Here is a 25,726-nt window from a genome sequence, read left to right as displayed (position 1 = left end):
CATATAATTCCATAATACTAAGGCCATCCTAAAAAAAAATGGTTGTTTGGGATAACATGACCTGTGGCAGGTGGGTTGGTACGCAGATGATTTTTAAAAATTTAGACGTTTATACTTTCTACATATAGATCTATTGCTTTACATATATGACATTAACCTTTAAAATGCAAGATATAATGACAACTGGACAGTTTTACTTTGTTCAAAGCGGCAAAATATCCTGCACATATAATTGAGACGTGCTCTAAGAAAAAGGGGGTTTAATGCATGTGCACAAAGTGTCGTCCATGATAAGCCAGTTCGGACTTTCTGCCTTAACTTGATTTTTGCTGAGAAGAGACTTTCTTGAATCGAATAATATCATAAAACAGGAAAGTGTCATCCCTGATTAGCCTGTGATAAGACCTCACAGGCTAATCTGGGACAATACGCAAATGCATTAAACCCCCTTTTAACAAAGTGCGGCTCAATAATATCCTTTAACCATTATATATGAACTGCAGCGCTCTACGGAAAAACGTTTCAAATGCCTATAATTACAATTTCTATCATATTCACATGAACAATGTATTCTTATTGGATAATCTAATCAAGTGGAATGTTTGTCATGTTAAGATAAACCATCTCCATGCGCATATTTAAACATAAATATTATGACTGTAATAATTGTTTGCAAACAAGAAAATTGTATTTGGCTACAGCTTTGTCTTCATAAAACCTCATAATTTCTCCAAAATAAAAATAATTACTACGCTTTAGGGTAATTTTGGCTCAAGAAAGTTTTCAGCCAGGCGGAACCCTGAAACTTAATATATACCCCAGCATATAGAAGTGTGTTGTGGCCTTTTACAATGTAAACCTTCTGGCAATCTTCATACTATGTTTTTTTATTGAATAACACTTTTCTGCGTTTCATTAGTGTGTGTCTCGGATATTATGTATTATTTATCAGGAAAAGCCGTTATATTATATTGTTTGTATGCCCCCGGTCGGTAGGATGGCATATAGCAGTTGAACTGTCAGTCAGTCCGTCAGGCTGTGCGTAGTCCGTCAGTCTGTGCGTCCGTCTGAAAACTTTTACGCAATGTTAACTTTTGCAATATTGAAGATAGCAACTTGATATTTGGCATGCATGTGTATCTCATGGAGCTGCACATTTTGAGTGGTGAAAGGTCAAGGATATCCTTCAAGGTCAAAGGTAAAAAAACAAAATCCAAGGGAAGTACCGTATTTTACCATGTATAGCGCGCTCCCATGTATAACACGCATGCGATTTTTTAAAGCAAAAATGGAGAAAAAAAAAGAATTCAAGATCAAAAACCTGAAAATTGGGCCGAAAATGGCCGCCATTCTTATATTGCGCAATCATTTAATCTGAGTTTTTCGGGTGCTTAATGTTTTGTTTTAAAGTAGGGAGCGTTTATACGATCAGGAGCATGGGTTGCAAAGCACTATATTTTCGACAATTTATAAGATTATTCTCTCGAGAACACCGTATATGTCCTTATTGTCGCGCACTGCGCGTGTTTTTTCAAGACCCCTGCGCGTTAAATTCGAACCACTATTACCTATTCCTCACATTTGAACAGTGTAACATTTTCATTACCCGCTGCTCACAACATCGTATGACATAGTCTTCTGCAGACCCGCAACATCGCAATGTCCAATTTTACGCAAATCGTCCGTGAATCCCATTTTATTTTTCATCGACTTAAATATTTCCCCATTAAGAGATGCTCCCGATTTAATCCAGTTTGACCCGGTATTTCGCACCGTCACTGCGTCTAGTTGATCTGTATTTATAGTGAGTCAAACAATACACCCGAACGCTCAATTCCATACAGTTGGTGTTATCGGCGTAAAGCCATTAGACAAATATCATTTGTTTGTCTCTATTGAAAGAAACTAAAATGAGTCTATATCTCTATTGTTGGTTTGTAACCTACGTAGTATACTCGCACGGTAGCATATTAATGCAGAGATCGGAAAATCATTGATAAATGTATTCGTCGTTTCAATGCTTAGGGCCTTGAAATTTCGGCAAATCGGAACTCAACTAACGTACAACACTTGCTCAATAAACCGTTTAACTCCACCTCCGTTCTCTGCAAAAAGGTTCGAAGGCGGAGCTTTGCACGTGCTATTATTTAATTGGAAGATTGCCATTGAGGAACAAACACACGATTGGTTCAGCATGTTGATTGCTAGACAAAGGAAGCCAATTTTGTCGGCGAGAAACTTGTCGCTTTATTGCTTCAGACAGGAAGCGGCTTTCCTTTGATGACGTCAAATTGTCAATTCACATAGAGTGCAAATTTTCGGAATTGCTAACATTAAAATTTGGATTAAATTATCAAAATAAAGCAAAAGCAAAGTTGAGAAATATGATTGAAATAATTAGCGTCAGTTCAAATAAGATGTTTTGCGTTGTAAATCAACGAGTTTTCATGACAACAAAAACTTAGACAAACAATACCGCGACGACGCGGGGATTGATATACCTCGATTTTTTTTAATGAACAATCAATAAAGAAGTGTGAAAACACCAACAAAGACATTTTTTCATCTTTTAATTTTTGTCAAAACTGTTACTACCCCGTTCATTCCTACCCTTTCCCGCTTTTTGTTGTTTCGACAACGGCCCTTTCAGTCTATAACATTATAGGGTGTAGTTTTCTGCAATAAAAAAAATGGCGGCAATTGTGAAGATTTACGATTACGAAATGGATTTTTTGCAATTTAGCAACCAGGAAAGCGTTGTGTCAATGTATTACGCGCACTGAATTTTTTTTTTTTAATTTGAAGGTAAAAAACTGGTAAAATACGGTAACAAGCTTTAAAGGGAGATAAATTTCTATTTATCATTGTGCAGGTACAGATCATTTTCACAAGGGAAGTAATATTTTTTAAAGGGATACAATAAAAAAAATCAAAGCGGCGCAGTAGGGGGCATTTAGTTTCTGACAAACACATCTCTTGTTTATTATTATTGTTAATGTTACCGTATTGAGCACAAATCCCACGGCTACACTCCACTTAGTTCCTCCACAGATCTGCAGCAGTAACCATATCAGGACAACGTTTGTGATGGAATGGATTGTGTCAAAACCTGAAAGGAACCGAGTCAAAGACATTTTCATCAACCTTAAAACAAGGCAATCTGATCACCAGATAAAGATAGTTTTTAGTTTTACATGTATTACAAACCCATGTGAAAGATGTAGGAAATCCCATGTTTCCAATAAAATTGGCTGAGGTCTGGTATTATTCCAGAGGCTGCCGGTCCCCAATGTGATTAACTTTAAAATAAAATGGATTTTACCAACCAGTCAAACTTGCTATCTTTGATTGTGACATAAAAAACTTCAATTGCATATCTTTGAATCAGTCGAATATTGCACCTTATTGAATTTAGAATTGTTAAACATTCTGAATGTCATGATGATAAAAATAAACTCTACAAAAAATAATTATATTGTTTGGTTAAACAAGAAGGTGCAGTAAAATCTGGTGAGGTCCGGTAAATTTTAAAAGTTATCAGATTTCATGTCCTGTAAGATTTTTAGACTTTCACATGGGTTGATTACTTATATTATAAATATAACAAAAATGTATAAGAAATGTACGCAAAAATTAGACCATGTCATGTTGTAATCATAGCATTCTAAGCTGAAAAGTGGGGCTAACTTTTTGCAATTATTTATGTTAGATAACAAAAATCAACATTTTCATAAAGAACAATGTCTTATGAATAAGTATATGAGTATTAATAACATATTTACAATAATTTTTTGGACTTGAGTCAGTATGAATGGGATACAAAATCATTTTCTGCTTTAATCCTTTCCCACACAGAAGCAAAGTGAAAATGGCTATGTGCAAACAGCATTAAACCACAACAGCCTGCGAGTAACTTGCAGTCTGTTCAGATTTTATGCTGTTTGCTGCTCATCAGTATTTAAGGGTTGGACTAGATATCCGCTAAAGAGAGACTTTCTTGAAACAAAAAAATACCATAAAAGCAGAATGTGTCGCCCCTGATAAGCCTGTGCGGGCTTCACAGGCTAATCTGGGAAGACACTTTATGCACATGCATTAAACCCCCTTTTCACAGAGCACAGCTCATATGTATATTTGCTCATTTAGATTACTCACACAACTTTCAGCAAAACTCTTATTTCTAAAATTGGTTTCAGCAAAACTTTCCCAAAATTCTTCAAAAAGTAATGATAAATACCGTAAATAATTTGTTCTTCAAGAGGGAAGGCTTCTAGATACTGTTTTACAAAGTGATAAATACTGACAACAGATTATCACTAACAATTTGAATGTGATAAATACTGACAACAGATTATCACTAACAATATGAATGTGATAAATACTGACAACAGATTATCACTAACAATATGAATGTGATAAATACTGACAACAGATTATCACTAACAATATGAATGTGATAAATACTGACAACAGATTATCACTAACAATATGAATGTGATAAATACTGACAACAGATTATCACTAACAATATGAATGTGATAAATACTGACAACAGATTATCACTAACAATATGAATGTGATAAATACTGACAACAGATTATCACTAACAATATGAATGTGATAAATACTGACAACAGATTATCACTAACAATATGAATGTGATAAATACTGACAACAGATTATCACTAACAATATGAATGTGATAAATACTGACAACAGATTATCACTAACAATATGAATGTGATAAATACTGACAACAGATTATCACTAACAATATGAATGTGATAAATACTGACAACAGATTATCACTAACAATATGAATGTGATAAATACTGACAACAGATTATCACAAACAATATGAATGTGTTATTTCACATAATTAGTGCAAATCACTTATTGTCATCATATATTGAGTTGATATTTATCTATTCATATTCATAATATTATGTGTTAGTGTTTATAGTTTCATGGGTTCATTTGTGAAAAATGATGTTTAAGAAAAAAGTGGACATTCACAACAAGTTCACATAAATAATCACCAACGCAAAAACACAAACTTAAATGTATACATTTTCACTTATCAACATAAACTATTACAACAATCCTTCAACATGACTGTGCATATTAATATTGTATACATTCTGCTAATGGTATGTGCATACGCTTCAGCGCAGCTGTACCTGAATTTTCTAATATCAATTTGTTTGTTTTTGTTTAGTTGGATTTTTTGCTGTTTTCAGCAATACTTAAAGGGACTGTCAACCACGAATGACGAAAAAAGAAAAGTTCTAAAATACTGTATTTTTTTTACAATTATTAGTTTATATTAGTTTTTATTGATTTAAATATCATGACTGGTATATTACATTACTTGAAAAAAGTTGTTAAGTTTTCATATTTTCATATATTCGGTAATAAAATTTTACTGGGTATGTGTACCAGGTAACTACCAGTTAACTATAAATAACCCAAGTAGATTGATCATCATCGTCACATGGTAAACCCAGGAATGCACAGTGTGCATGTGTAGTGAATTGTATATATTTTATACATGTATATAAAATGATCAATCTACTAGCGTTATTTATAGTGTATATATCTTTATGTCACCTATTTTGGCGATGTAATTTCGATTTCACATCGCAAAATTGTATTACCGAATATAGTGAAAATATTTACTTTTCAAGTAATGTAGTATACCAGTCGTAATATTTTAATCAATATAAACTAATAATTGTAAACAAATACGGTATTTTAGAACTTTTCTTTTTTCGTCATTTGTGGTTGACAGTCCCTTTAAGGCCACAGTAGTCTGCCGGTAACCAACTGTCATTCACCCTTTACCAATTAGATACATATTTTGACGCATGTGTAGTCACTTGGAAAGTTAAATTTAATTCAAAACCTTTCTTATTAGATTCAATGTTTTTAAGGCTTCCTTTTCAAGCCTTAGATACCGAAGAGCAGCAAACAGCATAAAACCTGAACAGTCTGTAAGTGGTAAAGGGTTCAACTGATTGCTGGTTTCCCAGTACTCAGTGCCTATATTTATGTAAATTACTACCAACTGTACTTGTTGAATCAGAGGTAGAGGGAGAATGGCAGGGGATTGAACCAGCACATGTGGCTAGGCAGCGGATTGAACCAGCAGTGTGGCTAGGCAGGGGATTGAACCAGCAATTCTCATAGATCTGATGATCATCAATCTACATGTACCACATGAGCATGTCTGATCAAACAACTAGGTACTTGCAGTTGATTTTAGGATATGTTCCCAAACTTTTTTTTAAATGTTTTTAAGATACAATTAAATGTAAAAACTGGAAATAAACAAAAGCATCTAACTAAAGAGCTTTTTTATTAATTCTAAAAAAAGGCTTTAAGATAGTTTTCCCTTCATTAAATAATGAATCAATTTTAAGTTATGACAACTCATTACCAGAGGTCGCCATGGTATAATATATATGGTGTTCGCCTAGCAACCAGAAGGTCATGGGTTTGATCACCACTGTGGGAGCGTTCCTTAGATCTCCCCAAAGACACCAAGTACTGGTTCTAGGCCCAGGAAACTGACTCGAGAGCGTTTCAATAAGCCGAAGGCTTTCGATGCAATCAAGCTTAAATAAATAGGTTGAAACTAAACTAACTGATTACCAGAACACTATTGTCAATAAATTTGTTTCAATAGTGTTATTTTGAACTTTTATATGCATTGCTCCATTATTATCAAAATCAGTGACACAATCATGGCAATTATCCATTTGTCAATCTGTGACTATGTGTATATAAGGGATGCAACAGGTTAAAAAGAGAACTGGTTAACCTTTGATTGTAACTGACTAACTGAACAACATAGAACTGTTCAAGTATACTTTTAAACAAGCAAATTCGTTGAATTGATATCCCCCGCCATTATACTTCTTGAAAAAAGATATGGCTCCGGACACACAAAAAAGCATTTTTTCAAAATACAAAGGGCCATAACTCCGTTATTATTCGATGGTGTACAATGCTATTTGGCCTGCATCATCCTCTTATCCATATATATACTCATACCAAGTTTCAATGAAATCTGCCAAAGCACTTCCAAGATATGGCTCCGGACCTCCGGACACAAAAGTGCCGGACGGACGGACAGACGGATGGATGGATGGATAACACCAAAACAATATCCCTCCACCTATGGCGGGGGATAAAAATGTAATATTTCTCATACATGTACATGTACTCTCTTCAATTTAATTGTAATTCAAATCGCTTTTAATGATTTCATAAGTTGCATTATCAGTTTCTTGATAAATATGTATTATTTTTTAAGATTTGTAAATGTATGCTTGATTTTGTATTTATTTATCTACGTTCAAGCATACGGACTAGAATTTGGTAGAACTACACAAAATAAAGATTTTCCAGTATATGTTTTTTATTTTTGGTGGCGCTGCATACATTTGTGTCGTATGGCTTACAAAAATATTGTTTGTTTTTTTCATTCTGTATTAATTCCCTTACCTTTGGCCAAACATTAAAATCAGCCGACCAAAGTCTCAACTTATATATTTATATAGCGGGTCAAATGGACATGTCAATTACGTCTGCGCTAATATCCCCCCACTCCCACATTTCACATAAATTTTTGCGAGTTAAAAACAAATCAATACTGCAAATTATCAAAACAACCCCCTGCTTATGATGACAAAAATATTGGTTTATTGCTTAACAACTGTGTTATTGACATGTCATTGATTCCAGTCTTAGGTGTGGAATGTTGTTCTCTGTAAACTGCCATTAGTTGGCAGCATGTTGAGCACATACAAAAATCTTACTTTTTATTTCGTGCAAAAAGCATTTATTTTTGAGTTCAAGGTTAATCTTTACAAAAATAATGTAACCATTTAACTGATCATTTCAGTAGGTAAACCGGTAAACCTGTTACATCGCTTGACTTACAGTGACATATCACACTCACACAAGTAACACAGCCTGGAGTGATCATAATGAACATAAATATTGACATTTGTTAGGTATTGATTTTAGATGAATTGAAAGTAAAGACTTATTTCAAAGATGAAAAAATAATAATTTGGGGGGACCTTCAATTGGGAATGTTTATGTTCCATTTAGGAAAATTATAACTTTTTTCCATTTGGAATGGGTACCCATACAGGACCCGAATTTGAACAAAAAAACAATCAGAAATATTCAAAAACTGCTCAACTGTTTGCAAAACAGTTCACAAATGCACCACCTTGAGACATTGCGTTCTAGAAAATGTTCATGAAGTTAATTTTATGAACTTCATAGTTTTAAGTTTAACCCATTCAGTGCTGGAACCCAATTTTGAAGGTCTTTGCAAACAGTTCTGTGGCGTCTCATCAGGATCCAAACTGTTTGCTATTCTGATAGTATTCTTTGAAAACAATCGAAGAAAATGCTAATTTTAGAAATCCAGCAGACAACATTTTAGCAGACGACAAATTTCCCAGCATTCAAAGGGTTAAGCCATTCCTGCAATCAGAGAAATCAGTTTATAGAAAAACATAAACCTTGCTCAGGTGCCAAAGCCAATGCTGGGGTCAGTAAAATAGAGTGCTTTTTCTTTCAAAAGACAAGCTAAACAATGGGGGAAAAAGGACTAAGAGTTGGCAACTTAAAAGGTCTGAAAATCCTCAAATGTTTGGTTGTTTTTAGTTAACTTTGATTTTGGATTCAAAACACATTAACAGTACAAAATCTGCAAAGACAGAACAGAAAATCAAAATGTATTTGTTGTAAACCTTTAATGTATACCGGGCCTTAATGGAAGTTCAATCCACTAAACAAGTGACATACCAGAATGCTTTCAATTTATTTAGGATATTGTATACGATGAGTTAATAGCTATCATGTTATCTACTGTGTTTCAGACCAGTGAGGTTTTTCATACTAAAGTATTTTTGTATTTTTATTCACCTTATTCAGCAATTATGTGTTTTGTAGAGTAAAGAAGAGCTATGTTTGTGAAACTAGAGGTCTTTTTCGCTTTACAGTTTACAGCCTGTTCCTTCTCCATTGGGAAAAAAGCTCGCTGATAGACCATCAACTTGGGCAAAAAAACAACATTATTAATATGATTAGAAATAACAGTATGCTTATAGTTTATAAGTGCATTGTACATGCTTTATATTATAAAGTGTTAGGGAATTAAATGGCTGTATAATAAACTCAATGAACCAATAATTTAGTTAATTGGAATACATGTAGTTTGGCATATTTTTGGAGATTTTTTTTCAGATTTTGGGGAAAAACCCTTACTATTTACCATTGTGTAACATCCTTTTTTACTTTTTAAGTAAACAGGGAAACAGGCTTTTTTACTTTTTACAATAGGAAACAGGCTTTTTTACTTTTTACAATAGGAAACAGGCTTTTTTACTTTTTACAATTGGGAAACAGGCTTTTTTACTTTTTGCAATTGGGAAACAGACTGTAAGAAACTGTAATTTTGTGCAAAAAAATTCACTGGAAACACAATGCCCCCAGGGGTGTCTGAAGCAAATTGACATTGGGGGGGGGGGGGGGGGGGGGGGGGCGGAGAGGGGGTGGGTATAGGAGGGGGTATCCCCCTTCTCGTTATCAAATTGTAGCATCAAATGGCGCATTCTGGTGCATTTTTATGCCTGATACCTGACCTTATACATGTCTATTGCAGGCATATTCTAAATGACAAAAGTTGTGACAGACTGACAGACGATGGAGAAGTGATCTCTATATGTCGCAATTTGTACTTTGTAGCAGGCGACACAACAATAGGGATCATGTGGGTTGAAAGAACGTTCTTCCGGATTTTTTTCCCGAGATTCCGTTTTGGAAATTTGAAATTCGTTGGTTGGTTTGGAGTAGACATATTGAAATGACACAAAAAGTGGTAAAAAACATTAAATAAGTTTCTTAGAATTATCGATTTACCTTGAGTTATTACAATTAATTCAGGTATCTTGAGATTTCTTTAATTTGTGATAATTAAAGACTATTGGATAATGGCACATTTGTCACATGTCATACTTTCCTTTATATTAATATTAGGAAGCAAAGGCTTAGATCATACCGCCAATTTAAGATTCCCAGGTTTAATTACTCAAGAATAAAGGGATTATCGTTATAAAAGAGACCGATCAATTAACAACATAACTGACACGTACACTTCTGCGGGCGGGTAATGGCAAACAACAATACACGTGTCATAACTGCGAAAGCGTGATTACCTTGCTTCGTGGTGAAGATATTTAAAAAAAAAAAAGGTATTGAAATGTAAAAAAAAAGAAGAAAAAAAAGGTTTTGCCGAAATTTCATTTTTGCCGAAAATATTGGGGCGGCGGCTGCCGCCTCTGCCGCCCTAGCTCCGACGCCTCTGGCCCCCCTATGTATTTGGAAGGGGATGAGGAAAAGTTCAGGAAACTTATTTTTAAGAAAATTCCAAGGCTTCGTCAAATATTAATTGATCAAAACAAAACTCAACATTGATTTGAAAGTCATGCATGTAAACTCTCACACCCAAAATCAGGTAAGTTTAATTATCTGATAGCATTTCTGTAAAAAATTAGGAAAAGTATTATGTAGAGAAAATTGACCAAGGATTGTTATTGCATCAAAAATCAATGGACCTGAAAGAAACTCTAACTTAATCTGTAAGTCATGTAGATAGACTCACACACCAAAAATTAATTCAGCATCAGGTAAATATTTGAAAGTGTTTTTTGTAATTACCCTCATTGCAAATGTATGGGATAGACCCCTATGTGTATGCTGAATATTGCGTAGCATAAAGCAGGTTTGCTATAAAGGTTTAATTTGAAGATACACGCTTGAATGTTAATGACAGAAGAAATAAACATGGTACTGCAGTGTGTTTTTTCACCATTTTGGGAATGTGGCCGGGTCCCTTTGACTTAAATTGGGAAATAAATGTTATTGATTTATAATGCTTACATATCCTTCAACATTGATAATAAAAGGGATTTAAACATTATATTTTCAAAGATTTAACTTATAGATCTGGATTTGGAGATGAATGGCATGTTTAGACTTATTAAAAATATATTTTCTTTTTTGGCAATCTCCAATTGGGAATTTTTTGGTCCCATTTGGGAACCATATATACATGTACTTTTTCCATTGGGAATGGGTCCCCCTACCAGACCCAAATTTGAACAAACAAGACTATTGCCAAGCAATATATGTCCCCTACCGGCTCCACCATTGTCAGATTATTTTTTTATTTGTTGCCATTGCAACCAGAATTTTTGAAGTAGGAACAAAATGAAATGACGTGCATTATAATGTCCATATTGCCATCTATCAATGTTTCAAGTTTCATAAAAAAAATGAAGAACTATTAAAGTTATCGCAGGATCCAGAAAAGTGTGACGGACTGACAGACAGACAGACAAACAGACAGACACACAGAGCGCAAACCATAAGTCCCCTCCGGTGAAACCTGTAGGGGACAAAAATATCAATGAGTGGTTTATCTGAAAAAATCTTATGCATCAAGGCTAAGTTTCACAACAATTTACCATCATTATCAGGCTTTTGTCAAGCAATACCGCAGGAAAATAAAACTGCAAAACCTGATGAATTTCCTTCCTCAACTTAGCAAGTCCATTATAATCATTATCACATCTCCACCTGCTTCCTGTGATCTTTCACTAACAATAAAAAATGGGCTGTGCTCTGAGAAAAGGGGTTTAAATGCATGTGTGTAAAGTGTCATCCCAGATTGGCCTGTGCAGACTGCACAGACTTATCAAGGCCAACACTTTGGGCCTAAACTGGACTTATGCTAAGAAAATTTAGATGAAAAATATTATAAAAGCAGAGCACAGCCCAAAAATTGCTGATCCTGTCATGCTCCTATGCAATCTATGGTAGCAGTTTTTAGAATACCTACCACTGATTGATCCAAATCGTTCAGTTGCTTACATGTATATATCTCTGTTTGATAAAATTGATGAAATAAACTATGTATTTACTCAAGCCCAACAAGCTGTTCACAAAATGTACTGCTGTGACAGTCATCATGATTTATTGGGTCAATATTCAAGTTCAAGCAGTGTGTTGATGTCAACCACTCAGAATATAGAAAATCGACCCATGTTTTGTTGTTAACTCATTAAAACTGAGCTGCGATATTTTATTGTTGATGTTGGTACAGTGTTTTTTTGCTAGATTTGGACATAAATGCAGCTAAGCTCGGAATCTCAAAAATTATATATTATTCTAATTGACTTCTTAAAATGTCCTTTTGAAGGTTTAAACAAATTCTCTCTAAATTACTTTTTAAAAGTTTATAAATCAAAATATTATGTTTATTTGCCTGTCCAGGTTTTGTTAGTTTAACGTTAAGAAATATAATTTGCAACACAATTTATATCTTAATTGTATAGTACATGTATTTGCCAACAAAATAAACACAACTTAATTTTCCAATTAAAGGGATCTTTTCACGGTTTGGTAAATTGACAAAATTGAACAAAGTTGTTTCAGATTCGCAAATTTTCATTTTAGTTATGATATTTGTGAGGAAACAGTATTACTGAACATTAACCATAGTCCAATATAGCCATTATATGTATCTTTTGACGATTTGAAAACCTAAAAATTATAAAGCGTTGCAACGCGAAACGATTGAATAATTTGGAGAGTTCTGTTGTTGTCGTTTAAATTTACGAAACTACGAAGGTTGCTTATATAACGTATTAAATACTCGGGATGTTTATACCCGGTGGAATAGCCGAGAGGGCTAATGCGTTTTTACTTCAGACTAACTCCAGGACTCCGGGGGTCACTGGTTCGAGCCCTGGTACTGGCTACTTTTTTTTCCTTTTTTAATATTTTAGACTTAATTTTTTACTGGAGCTTTTAAGATCCAATGTTTACATTTATCAATATAATGCATTTAATGACAAACTTCAAAATATGCCAAAATATGTGTAAAGGCCCCTTAAAAGTAACAATGATGCAGTTTACCCCAATCCCAAAATCCCCTGTCAGATTACCAAAAATGGTGAGATAATTTTTTTTTTTAATTACCATTTTGGGAATGGGGTCAGGTCCCCTGGGTTGGGGAAAATTGTGTTGTTTTTACTTTAATTGAGAAATAAGTGTAATTGTTTTAGGGTAACAAATGCTTTAAAATTTAGAATAAAAGTGATTTAATATAAAATTTTCAAAGGTTCAACTTATAGTCTGAGCTTGATGGTAGATAAAATAAGTATTATGACCTATTTAAAAAAAAAATTAAACCTTCAATTGGGAAATTTTAAGTGCCAATTGGTCCTTCTTACAAGCCCCAACTTTGAAAGAAAACAAGTGATGCGTTTGTGAAAAACTATGTCCCCATATATTTGACCTTTGACCTTGAAGGATGACATTCAGGTCTTTCACCACTCAAAATGTGCAGCTCCACGAGATACACATTTCATGCCAAATATCAGGTTGCTATTTCCAATTTTGCAAAAGTGTACATTAAACGAGCAATTTTGACCATATATTTGACCTTTGACCTTAAAGGATGACCATGACCTTTCAATACTCAAAATGTGCAGCTTCATGAGATACAAATGCCAAATATGAAGTTGCTATCTCTAATATTGCATAACTTATGGCATATGTTAAAGTTTTCACAAACAAACAAACCAACAAACAAACCAACAGACAGGGCAAAAACAATATATTGGTGTGGGACATAAAAACAATGAACACTGTGGTTTATTTCTGTTGGAGGTTGGAGTGCAGGCTCAGGGGTTGAGTAAATTTATATCTTTAAGAGTGATAATACTTCAATTAAAGAAAGATGTTGCTACAAACATTCCGTACACCTTACTATCATTAAATAAACTCCATATATTGTGGTGAACACCTTTTCACACAACATTGTTTAAATGGTACCGACATGTTAACAAGTTATTATCCTGAATTTTCAATAATTTAGATATAAACAACCTAAGGTTCATATATGGCCAAAAATAGCTACCACTCGTACCTGGTAGTTTGAATCTGATAATAATTATTGTACTTAATTCTTATTGTCAACTTGTTTTGAGGTTTTTCAAACATAATCCACAATAAGTCTATTTCAGATAGAGATATGGCACTATCCTGTCTGACTTTATACTACAAGGGATCTGAAGGTTTAAAATTTGATTATTTAATGTTCATGGTTAAGTTCACAAGTTCACTTCGACCACTTCGCTGGACTGGCTGCTGTACACAAGTTTGACTGTATTGATAAATAAATAGACCAGCAGGCACATATGAGACTGATAAGAAAACACAGTACATAATACATTAGAAGAGTATCAGTGGTTTTGCTTTATTGTTGGTTTCTTTAAATGAGGATGATACCAGTAGTTCACTCGGACCACTTCCATGGACTGGCTGCTGTACACAAGTTTGACTGTACTGGTAAATAAATAGACCAGCAGGCACATATCAGACTGATAAGAAAACACAGTACATAATACATTAGAAGAGTATCAGTGGTCTTGCTTTATTGTTGGTTTCTTTGAATGAGGATGATACCAGCAGCTGACCAAACATCTAAAAACTGGTCTCCTGCCTATGAAGCCACTTGGACCACTCTTTTGAGAGGCCGCTTGACATGAGTTAGCAGGGCCCGCAATCTATTAAATCTGCCGCAAAAATTCGGTGGCAGTCCCCCACCTGAAAAGTATACTTTTTTCCCCTTTTGGGGGGAAAAATACCCCCTAAAAAATTTTTTTTTATTTTTTTTATTTTTTTTTTATAGAAAGATGTGTCTCATGATTATTATATCTCAATTCTATTTCAATTTAATCTTTGCAAACATACTAAATTATGAAAAATGCAATATAAATATGGTGCAAACATGTACAAATCAAATGTAATAATGAGAGAGTAAGTAAAAAAATCCCCCAAAAATGGAAACGCCGCAAAAATTCCCCCTCCTAAGGACTGCGGACCCCTTCCCCCAAAGTAGTGTGAGGGCGCTGGTTAGACTGTAAATAATTATACCGGCAGACACATGTTGGGCTGATAAGAAAACATGAAGAAGTCATGTGTGATATGCTCATCTTGCTAACAGATTCAGGTCAGACAGCTAGACTTCAAGCTCAAAATACACTTAAACATTTGTAAAACATGAAAATGCACACAGGTATCGTATTAGAGCATATTATGGAAACCTTTCAAAACCACGGAAAAATATGGACATTCAAAAAGCTTCATCCCCATTTATCTAAAATGTATTTATACAAAAAATATTACCTCCATGATAGTGTGAAGAAAAATATACTTAGACAACAATTTGTTTATACTCTTAAAGAGGGAATCAATTTGGTGTAAATACCGGGGTAACATAAAAAAAGCATCTCAAAGCTAACCAATGTCATACTATTACATGCACTATGTATTGGTATTATTCTAAACATTAACCCATTGATGCCTAGTGGACTCTCCCATCCTTCTAAATTGGATCAATTTATTTCCAAAATTAGGGATGTCTAGTATATTTATTTCTATATTTAGAATATTTCTTACAGAAATTTCTTTAAGCAAACAGCGCAGACCCAGATGAGACGCCACATCATGCGTCTACGCTGTTTGCCAAGGCCTTTTTTTTAGACTCTAGGCATAAATGGGTTAAAAAATCTAGAAATGTGTCACAGACACTGATGCCCCCACAACAAACAAATCAATAACCATAATTACTCTAAGTTTTCAAACACTTCCAAAATATTTATTTATTTTATGTCTGAAATTTTAGATATGAAAAAAAATAAAAATAAAGATGGCCGTTAATTTAGAAACAACTATGTTAAGTTTGTTTATCAATTATCATATGGAAATAAAACAATAAATCATTGTGCAATACTTTAATTCTGTTGTACTCTTTTTTTCTCTGCTTTCAAATCAAACTAGAAATGGCGCTGCTGCGGCTGACGCATATCCCCATGCCGCAACTTTTGACCCGGGGTCAGATCAAAATTCCAAATAGTGCACTGTCGCACATATGCTCATAGCTACCATGAGTTTAAGTTTCAAGGTTCGAGTGCTAATAGTGTAGAGGGAAAAAGTGGCCAGGACAGACGGAAGGACAGACGGCGGAGATAACCACATAATCACCCCCTCTAATTCAGAGCAAGGGGAAAACAACATAACATCTGTGCAATCTCTTAATTCTAATGGTATTTAAAAAGATAAAAGTTTATTAAACATTCTGCCTCCTTAATATGACATCATTTAAAATGCGATTGGATGAAACCATTATTTATTACTTGAATGCATGTTAATTTACCCAATAAATGTTGATTTGCTTCAAGCACTAATCTGCCAGATTTTATAACCTTAACCCGGTTGTAAAAATACCTGATAAATCAGGTAAAATAGCGATGTAAAATATACTGTTTTTGAAAATTAAGAGTAAACTAGAGATGTGTTTGTCAGAAACACAATGCCCTCTATCGGGCCGCTTTGAAATAAAATTTCAATATATCATTTGGGAGGTTTAAAAATTATCTCCCTTTTTAAGCCTATACTTTCCTTGGATTGTATTTTTTGACTTTTGACCTTGAAGGATGACCTTGACCTTTCACAACTAAAATTGTGCACCTTCATGAGATACACATGCATGCCAAATCATCAAGTTGTTATCTTCAATATTCAAAAAGTTATTACCAAACTTTAACGAAGGTTAAAGTTTTGGGACTCACATATACAATGAATGAATGAATGACAGACAGACAGGCCAAAAACAATATACCCCCAATCTTTCGATCCGGGGGCATAAAAAATATGGGCGAAAACCTGTATGACTTAAAAGATAGTCGCAATCACACAAAATAAAAAGGGAATGTGCGAAAATTTAGAGTGTCGGATAGAGAAATTACAGTATATATACAACAGTGATCAAAAACAATAAGTTAGGGAAAAAAAGGGCTTTAATGGTTGAAATTGCTGTCATCAAACTGTGAAACTTTATAATGATCAAAACTTCCCTGAAATTTAAGCTTACTTTGGGAAACTTTATCCCCTTCTTCTGTTTTGTTTATAATTTTTTCGCCGAAAAAGGAAGGCCTGGCCATTTCCCCAAATCAAGAAGAAAGCCATGTCATGAAAATTTTACTTAAAATGTTACCGAAGTTAAAGTAGCAAATGGCCAGTCCCGTGAGGATGAAGAAGACATGCTGCACCACAGGGGGGTTTCTGTACACAAAATGTCTGTATACATAGGCCAGTGGATACCCTAAAATAAAACCAGAACACTCATTTGCAACAATAAAACATATTATTTACTTAAGAATATCAAATGAAAAGATTCATTTTATTATAATAATAATATGTTTTGAGCTTTTATGAGTATAACATACATACAGCTCAATGACCCGGAGGGTTAACAGCTGGGAGTAGGATTATTGAAGTTAATTTTAAAACAACAACATGGTAAATAACCTATAAGAAGATATAGTACAGTACAGGCAACGTGTTCTTTGACAAACGCCACTCGTCGCGGTGCTCATTTTACGGTGTTCACTTACCAAACGACCCCCGCGATGGGTGTTCAGATCAAATATTCGCGGGGGCCGTTTTCCATAGATTACCGGAATAAACCCCCTTCCCTAAAAACAGCATAGCGGAAGAAACCCCCTTTCACATTTTGCATACGCGGATGAAACCCCTTCGCTAGTTTTGCATAGGCGGAACAAACCCCCTTCGAGTTTTCAGACAGGCGGAATAAACCCCCTTCGTGTTTTCAGAGAGGCGGAATAAATCCCCTTCCTAAGTGTTAAGTCTTTCACGCAGAGGTAGTAAAATCCCAACTTGAACGATTCCCCAATACATCTGTTTCAACCCGACTCTATTACTGCATGCTTGCTTCTTTTCAAGTTTATATTCATTTCACGATAATCCCGTTTATAACATTTATAAAGCACTTTCTGGTAAATGTTAACGATAAAAGCTCTCAATAATTTCTTTAACACAAACCTTGCATTTTTTTCTCTTGTATCAAATAAATTTCGGCATAGGTGACTATTTATAGACTTGATGAAATATTCTCTCCGAACATGCATCAATCCCCTGACTAGTTGTGTGCTTGTAACAACGCTCAATACACCCACGCTTTCTATGCTGCATAATTTTCGCGCCCTTTTTATTGAGAAAAAGAGTCAACACAAAATAAAATTTACACTGCAAAAATATTTCAACGTTGCGGTAACATTTACATTCGGAAGTGTGTTTCGTATTAAAAACGCGTTAACACCAACTTACGGGAGTGTGTTTCGGATTTACAGTAAAGAAATGTACTGGCCTTTCTGAAAATGAAAGTGAATTTCTGTAAACAATTACCGTGCGTTTGAATGTAACTAAATCGTCTGGAAGGGGGTTTGTTCCGCTATGGAAGGGGGTTTCTTCCGCCTATGCAAAACTAGTGAGGGGGTTTCTTCCGCCTATGCAAAATTAGCAAGGGGGTTTCTTCCGCATATGTAAACTATGAAAGGGGGTTTCTTCCGCCCTGCCGTTTTTAGCGAAGGGGGTTTCTTCCGGAGGGGGTTTCTTCCGTACACCTTTTCCATAAGGTGGACACCGTGAATCACCGCGGATCCATAATATCTACCGCGGTGTTCATCGTGTTCGCTAGAAATAAAATAATTGAACATAAACGTAGGTCTGTACCAATTTGCAGAAAGAATCTACCGTGCGTTTGAATGTTATAGGTGTCATTTGGTGTCTAAAAAATCAACGATTACGAACAATCACAATCGATTACCGCATACATGCAAAAATTCCCGTCTCTGTCCATTACCCCATAATCCCAAGATTTCCGATTTCATGCAAATTCTGGTCCATGTGAACGATAAAAGTGTGATAGAAATGCAAAAATCACAAACGTTCGCCATATCTCTAAACTATCAAATGAATTTCGGCATATGTTTCTATTTAAAGATTTGATGAAATAAGCGCCCAATCAGAACAGGTGTATTCCAACATTCTTAAATCACCTGACGCCTAGTGCGCGCGTTGTGTAGAGTTCATGTTCTGTTAAAAGTTGTAGCCACAAATAAATACATGTATATATGCCCATGATATTTCCATTTTCTTTGTTCTGAACCATAAAAAGCGCGGGAAAATTGGCGTGGGTGTATTTATTTTTTACACAAAATCTTCGTAGCGCAGACAACATTGGGATCTTTTAATTTTGATTTAAAGTTTTGTAGTGAATTTCTTCTCAAGTACCGGGGAAGCTCGCGAATTATTTGGAATTGACATTTCATCTGAATAAAATAAAAATCAAACACGCTGTAACACGCCATATTTAGATTTCATGCAACATGTACAAGTCATTTTCTGGAAATCGGGAGAAATTAAACCCAATTTTGTGAAAACAAAAAGGGCAATTGCATTGATTTACACCATAAAAGTTAATCGTATTGATCATCTAAACGCTTAGATTTAGTTTCCGACTTAACGTACTGCCCGAGTTTAAGTAGGCATAAATGTGCACATAATATCTACATGTACATGAAGTATATGATTTTATTTTGTACATGTACATGTACATTTAAAACGCGTGAATGACCATCGAAGACAGGTGTTTACGGCGGCTGCGCAGCATCGCGGTGATCAGGGGTGTTCCTGTTAACAATAGCGTGTAATCGCGGCGATTTCGGGTGTTCGCCGAACACCGCGGTCAGTAGCGTGTCCGCCCCCCGCGAAATGTCACCCATCGGGAAAATTGAACATCGCGGAGACGCGTTTTTTGTCAAAGTACACATTGCCTGTACTGTAAAAATATATTATTTAGTGATTAATATAATATTTATTATTATTATTATTTATATTATTGACAATGACATATATTTTTTTTCTTTCCAATTATCTTTTGCAGCATTGAATGGGTCTTAAGCTATATTTCATGATATATTTATTTGTCATTCGAGACTGGTTTCAGGGGTTTTCAGACTTATATAACAGGGGCCTATTAAAGGCCCCGTCCCAATTGAAAATTTCTTTAAAATCATGTAGTTTTACCAAAAATCCTAACTTACACCAGCCTTTTCATTTCCCAAAGCAGTAATTTTGGCGATAATTCTTCCCAAAATGAGCATTTTCTTCCCAAAATCCATAGCCAGGCTAGGGCCACTTCCCAATGAAGCGAGGAAAACCTCTGGGTTTGATTTAAGTAGTAGCGTCAAATGGGCTAAAACTTCTGGTATTCAAAGGGGGTCTTTATTTATTGAATTCCATTGTTAAATGCATATTATACAACATTAATCTTTACAAGACAGTCACAATGGGTCAATGTTATTGTTTTCTGTGTTGACCATGACATCTGGTCATTACTTCTTTATAATGTTCTCATTCAAAATCACACAAAACATTTCTTAGAGAAAAAGATAAACATCATACCTGCCAATAAAGACAACACAAGTCGTAAAGCTGATTCTCCAGAGCCAAGAGTGTCAGCGAGTTGTTTTAAAAAGGATGTCGCGTCCACTTCCATGCTTTTTGTGTTCTTTTCTGACCTTTAACGTTGTGGTTCCCCGCTTCAGAAATTGTATAACCCCCCCCCCCCCCCCGTTTACAGTACGGTGTGGTTTTTTCAGAGGGCGGTGTCGGTATACATGAATGTTCGGCTAATTAAACCGGTTGCAGGAAATGGAAACTTTTGTGACAGTAAATTAATATTTTGGTTTTGCGTTTGACCGAACCTGTAAAAAATGGCAGATGGACGTCTAGCACAAGATTTGTCGTCGGCAGGATATGATCCTGAGCACTGTACGTAATAAAAGAGAGAAATGTTAATGGCATTACATGTTAATTAGATTAGAACTCCAGTCTAGTCCAACTTGTTGACGCTCTTAAATATTAAGCTTCTTTTTATATTGGTAATATTTGGAGCTACAACCGGGGAAGGACTCAAACAATGGTGGAAAGTTTTGCTTCTTTGTCTATATTTTGTGCGCAACATTCAAGCCTCGATATCAGACACTTAATATCAACGGATTGTAATATTATTTACAAACGGTCATTATGATACCTGTGTAGATAATTCATTTCTCGATAATGTTCCGGAAAAATTATGTAATGACACTTTGAATTTTGCACGCCTGAGCAATTTAAATCCAATCACTATTCAAAATTGTCAATATCTCTCAATTCGCTTGCTGTATAGATAATATGATTATAGGTGCTACCTAATTTACGGGCAAAAGCTTTTTAAGTTTTTTTGATTACCATGTATTATTAATAAATATATGGACATGATTGTGTTCAAAATATGATAATTGTTGCAATAATTTAGTAATGCATCCAAAAAAATCAATCTTAAAACGAGTTACATGTTCCAAGCTTGAAGATCTAGATCTTATATTTTTTTTTGTTTTCTAGCCACAGGAATTCAAAGTATATATTTGTACGACAAAGTACAATTTGTACTTTGACATACATGTTTGTACTTCTACGTACACATTTTCTGAACAGCCAATCAAAACACTAGTCTCTTGAGCCGCTTTTCCTTCAGATTTATTCATAATAAATGTTTAAAACTTTAGTTGAGGACAAAATGAATAAAAATATCAGAATGGCAAAATAACGTCACATAGAAGTTTCAAGTATTTAATGCATTGAAATAGATTATATACAAATTTGAAGAAGATTCAATTGTTACCTTTTTAAAATTTAAATTGTTCAGCATATTGTGTGTCTGAAATGATCATGCGGGGCGGAGTATCACGACCGTCCAGCGCATTACTGTGTTGGAAATTCCCAACGGTAACCAGTTACCAAGCATTAATGGGATAAATAATGTATTATAAACTCCCCGTTGGTGGTATTTTGTGATAACCATAACTTGCATAAGTCAGAGGTTAATTCCGCCACGCCAGGTCAATAAATACGCACAATATCTATGAGTTAGCGGTCGATAGTCGCATAATTTGGTATAAATTATAATAATAATAATGTTTCATAAATACGCACAATATTTATGAGTAAGCGGTCGATTGTGGCATAATTCGGTATAAATAATAATTATAATGTTCAATGTCAAAAATCTCTAAAAGCAACAGACATAAGGTGTCTTCTGATTGGCTAACACTCAAGGGTCGGTGAAAATTGTATGTCGAAGTACATTTCTCGATCTACTTAGTAGGTCTTGCAGACTTTCGACGTCATGGTACGTCATATAGACACTAAGTACTGGTCCTTCTCAGGAAACAGTTTGTTTCATCAAATGTCTCAATTCAACTTGACAGCTTGCTAAAGCAGTTGCATTTAGCATACAGTACACTGATTTAACATAATCAAAATCATGTGATGTGTCAAATCAATTTTGATTGACAAATTTGACAGGATTTTTGTTTAATCCAATAAGTTTTAGACTGTCAAATAACACACACTACGTATTGAAAGCCATACCTGGAGCTTTCGTCTGTATATCACTGACTTCATGAGAAGAATGATTTCTACTGTTGGGAAACGTTAACACCACTAATTGTCTTCTTATTTATTATCAATGTATAATTATGTGTAACAGCATAACAACATACTTGATTCGCAATTAAAATATTTAATAAATACAGGTATCTTGCAGGTTTCTAATTTTCTTTCGCAAACTATTGTTGAATAGTTTAAATTTTGTCGCCACTAAAAAACTAGCCATTTTGTAGCAATTCTAAAATCACAGTCTAAACTGCATACACTTAGCTCTATAGTTACAATATGAATGCAAATATTAGAATGCATCATGTTATATCATCCATTTTTTTTTATTTAAACATTCAAATAACACATAACACAGTACATATATAAAAAGGTATGTGGTATTGTGTGGAGATACAAAACACTTCACATCATTTATTTGCACATAAAATAATAGTTACAAAATAAGTAAAACTAAAACACAATCATCAACCTACATTTCAAGAATATTTACGTATATGAAATTACTAAGTGGTGTTATTGTATTACCTTTTACAAAATTAACATTGCTGGTTTTGTACTAGCCATAAAACATTTATCATGGATTAACAAGTAACAACCAATTTATTAATTACACAATAGAACGGAAATCATATTAATTACATTATGCATTTACTAAACAAGCTATTTGCTACTGTTTAGAATTACACTATCTTACTAAAAATGATCACAGGTACTTAGTGCTTTTACATACTTGTGGTAAGTTTTGTATTACTAGTTTGACAATTATCGGCAGACACTTGTCGATATACAGACAAAATTTGCATGGGAACTTCCATTTTTTTTCAGCATAATTGCCTTCAAATTGTTAATTTAACAACCCTTTGACATTGTTTGCACATCTGATCTTATTATACAATAGCTGATTTTTGTTTATAGATAGACATATATAGACTTTTCAAAGTTCTATAAAAGTTCACACATGTTCCATCCAAGTAAACAAGCAGAACCAATAAAGATCACCACAGATAATAACTGTGTGTATAGCTTGGAAATTTGATAGATCAGGAATCCCTCCTTTGTTGATTTCTGTAAACCAAAACTGTCAGTTTTGCTGGATAGAATGGCTTGTATGATGCTCAGCTCTTGCCTTCGGCTTCGCAGAACAGCTTCTAAAAACGGAAAACCAACAAATATCTTAAAATTTGATCAATAATGCAGACAATTTTTAAATGTCTTGTTTTTTGTTGATTTCGAATCTGGAAGATTTTTTACGTAAGATTGTAGTACGAAAATCCAACGGTATCGGATTTTGTGGTTTTAGGCCTAAACTAATTATAGTGATATGTAACCTTTCGGGATATCGGTAAAGTGCGAGCAGACGAGGTGTAAATACGTTAAAAATTAAAGCTAAAAGACTAAACAGTTAGATCGGAATATCTTTAAATTTTGTGAATAAATGTGTTTCTGGTGGATAACAACGACAACCCAGAATATTGCTCATAATCACACGTAAAACGTCTTTCTGAGACATTGTGTACACACCGGTCTTACTCACAATAACGAAGTGACGTCACCATCTATGTATAGAATGCTTTCTGAGAGCGAATGAAAATGCGTCACATATTCTGACAAATAAACAGTAGGGTGTCGTTATTGAAATACCGCGAGAATACTGGAAGAATAGAGATGCCAACTATAATGTTTAAAACAAATACTTTTTTAACAAGCGTTTGTGATTTGTCAGGATAATAATAACAATAAGATATCGAAAAGATCAAAGCAAATAAATTCGACAGAAATCTAAGATTCGGCAATATATTTAAGACGGGTTATGTTCACTTAAATTGAGTTTGGTAAAGACTGTAACGATATGTAGTGAACCAGTCTTCGGCTTATACTCACTGAAGAAGAGCATTCAGGGGAGATAATTGAGTAATGACTTAATTCTGGAACGGTTGCGAAGAAAAACAAATAATGCGAGAATATTTAGTGCGATTCGCTACACAATTATGATGTCATTGATATAACTTTTCCTGAGGTATGTATTTACATGTGATTTAGCATATGTCAAAGTGTTTTTGATTTGTTCAAGGCCATAAATAGCATCGCGAAAATATATGTCGCGTGGCAAATTTTTTTGAGACGTATCCATATGTGGTATTCTTATGTAATTTTATGTCTAAATTCCCATATGTATGAACGGTCAACGCCCGCTTCGCGGGCTTTTGCCCGTATAAATCGATAACACAGCCTCGATTGTAAAGCATGTGGAATAATAAATGGCATAAAATACAGTTTTCGTTAGTCTGTTGTGGTGCAAAGCGTTATATAGTAAACCGATGTTATTATACTTTCCTGGATTAATTAAGCATTGTTTGTTTTTTCTAAAGTGACAATTAAAAAGTTCTGAAATAAATAACATCTTTTATTTTTATACGGTACATAAATAATAGTGACACAGATCATACAGTATACCATCCTATGTAACATAGAATGTTAGTACATAAAACAACACAGACAGAGGTGCGAAAAAGACATGCCTAAAAAGTTGCTTAAACTTAGAAGAATGAATAGAAACTGCACCATATCTGTTTTGAACATATGCTTATTAAATCGACAAAGATGAGCATACTAGATCTACTTAGGTAAAAGTCAGTGTTAAAAGCTCATGTTAAATAAAAGTACACGTACATGTTACACCGTAATGCCTTCTTCTGATTGGTTCATATTTAAATCAGTTTCATGACATGGCGACAGGTCTGGCAGTGATTATTTTGTGATTTAAGCAGAAGTTTAACTAAATAATTTATGCCTTTCTAACTTCAATTCGAAGATATTTGAGATAAAAATGGACTTCTGAACTAAAACATTATGAGTTGGTAATGTTATTTTGCCATTTTATGCAAATTGATGAAATTTTAAACTTTCTGGTGTCCACCACATAATTGACTTTTCACCGATAAGACTTTCCAAATAATTTAGCCCATTTAAAAAGTATCTCTACATTCTTTGCGCGTCTTATAAATAAGAATAAACTCCAGTCAAGACTCCAGCAAAGGCAGCTAGTCCAGATTTTTTTATTTTGAGTGTTCAACTTGAAGGAGAATGTCAGATGCAAAGACCTGAACAACTTTTTGGATGCCATCACTAGTTTGAGTCTTTCAGCACTTAACTTCAAACTTTAAATTGTAAAATAATTGATATGTCATAGTTGTCATTAAGTCTAAGCTTTGACTGTGGTAAGCAAATAATGATAATCGCAAACTGTAGATATACCCCTGGGCCT

The 25,726-nt window shown here is 34.4% G+C and overlaps 3 protein-coding genes across 55 annotated transcripts in view; 2 read left to right on the top strand and 1 right to left on the bottom strand.

Annotated features, from left to right (window-relative positions):
- The window catches only part of LOC127881980 (lysophospholipid acyltransferase 5-like), a 152,184-nt gene extending 131,607 nt beyond the window's left edge, over positions 1-20,577 (bottom strand). For all 50 annotated transcript variants that reach the window (XM_052430270.1, XM_052430287.1, XM_052430311.1 and 47 more), the window contains exons 1-3: positions 20,425-20,577; positions 17,153-17,260; positions 3,003-3,109 (exon numbers count right to left, since the gene is read on the bottom strand). In XM_052430270.1, coding sequence (XP_052286230.1) covers positions 3,003-3,109; positions 17,153-17,260; positions 20,425-20,518 — 309 coding nt within the window. In that variant the 5' untranslated portion in view covers positions 20,519-20,577. The remainder of the gene's footprint in view (positions 1-3,002; positions 3,110-17,152; positions 17,261-20,424) is intronic.
- LOC127881977 (exocyst complex component 8-like) overlaps positions 1-25,726 on the top strand; it is a 156,227-nt gene that overhangs the window by 80,524 nt on the left and 49,977 nt on the right. The window contains exon 1 of one of the 2 annotated variants that reach the window (XM_052430261.1): positions 20,618-20,793. The exons of the other annotated variant lie outside the window; for it this stretch is intronic. Within the exon in view, the coding sequence (XP_052286221.1) occupies positions 20,736-20,793 (58 nt within the window). The 5' untranslated portion in view covers positions 20,618-20,735. Of the gene's footprint in view, positions 1-20,617; positions 20,794-25,726 lie in introns of those variants that run through there. 2 annotated transcript variants of the gene reach the window in all.
- LOC127881984 (EF-hand domain-containing protein D2-like) overlaps positions 1-25,726 on the top strand; it is a 188,951-nt gene that overhangs the window by 154,875 nt on the left and 8,350 nt on the right. The gene's annotated exons all lie outside the window — the stretch shown is intronic.

This window comes from Dreissena polymorpha, chromosome 5 (assembly GCF_020536995.1).
Source record: "Dreissena polymorpha isolate Duluth1 chromosome 5, UMN_Dpol_1.0, whole genome shotgun sequence".
NCBI classification, from domain to species: domain Eukaryota; kingdom Metazoa; phylum Mollusca; class Bivalvia; order Myida; family Dreissenidae; genus Dreissena; species Dreissena polymorpha.
The sequence above is the reverse complement of the archived record's forward strand: the minus strand, read 5'-3'. Positions and strand labels throughout refer to the sequence as shown.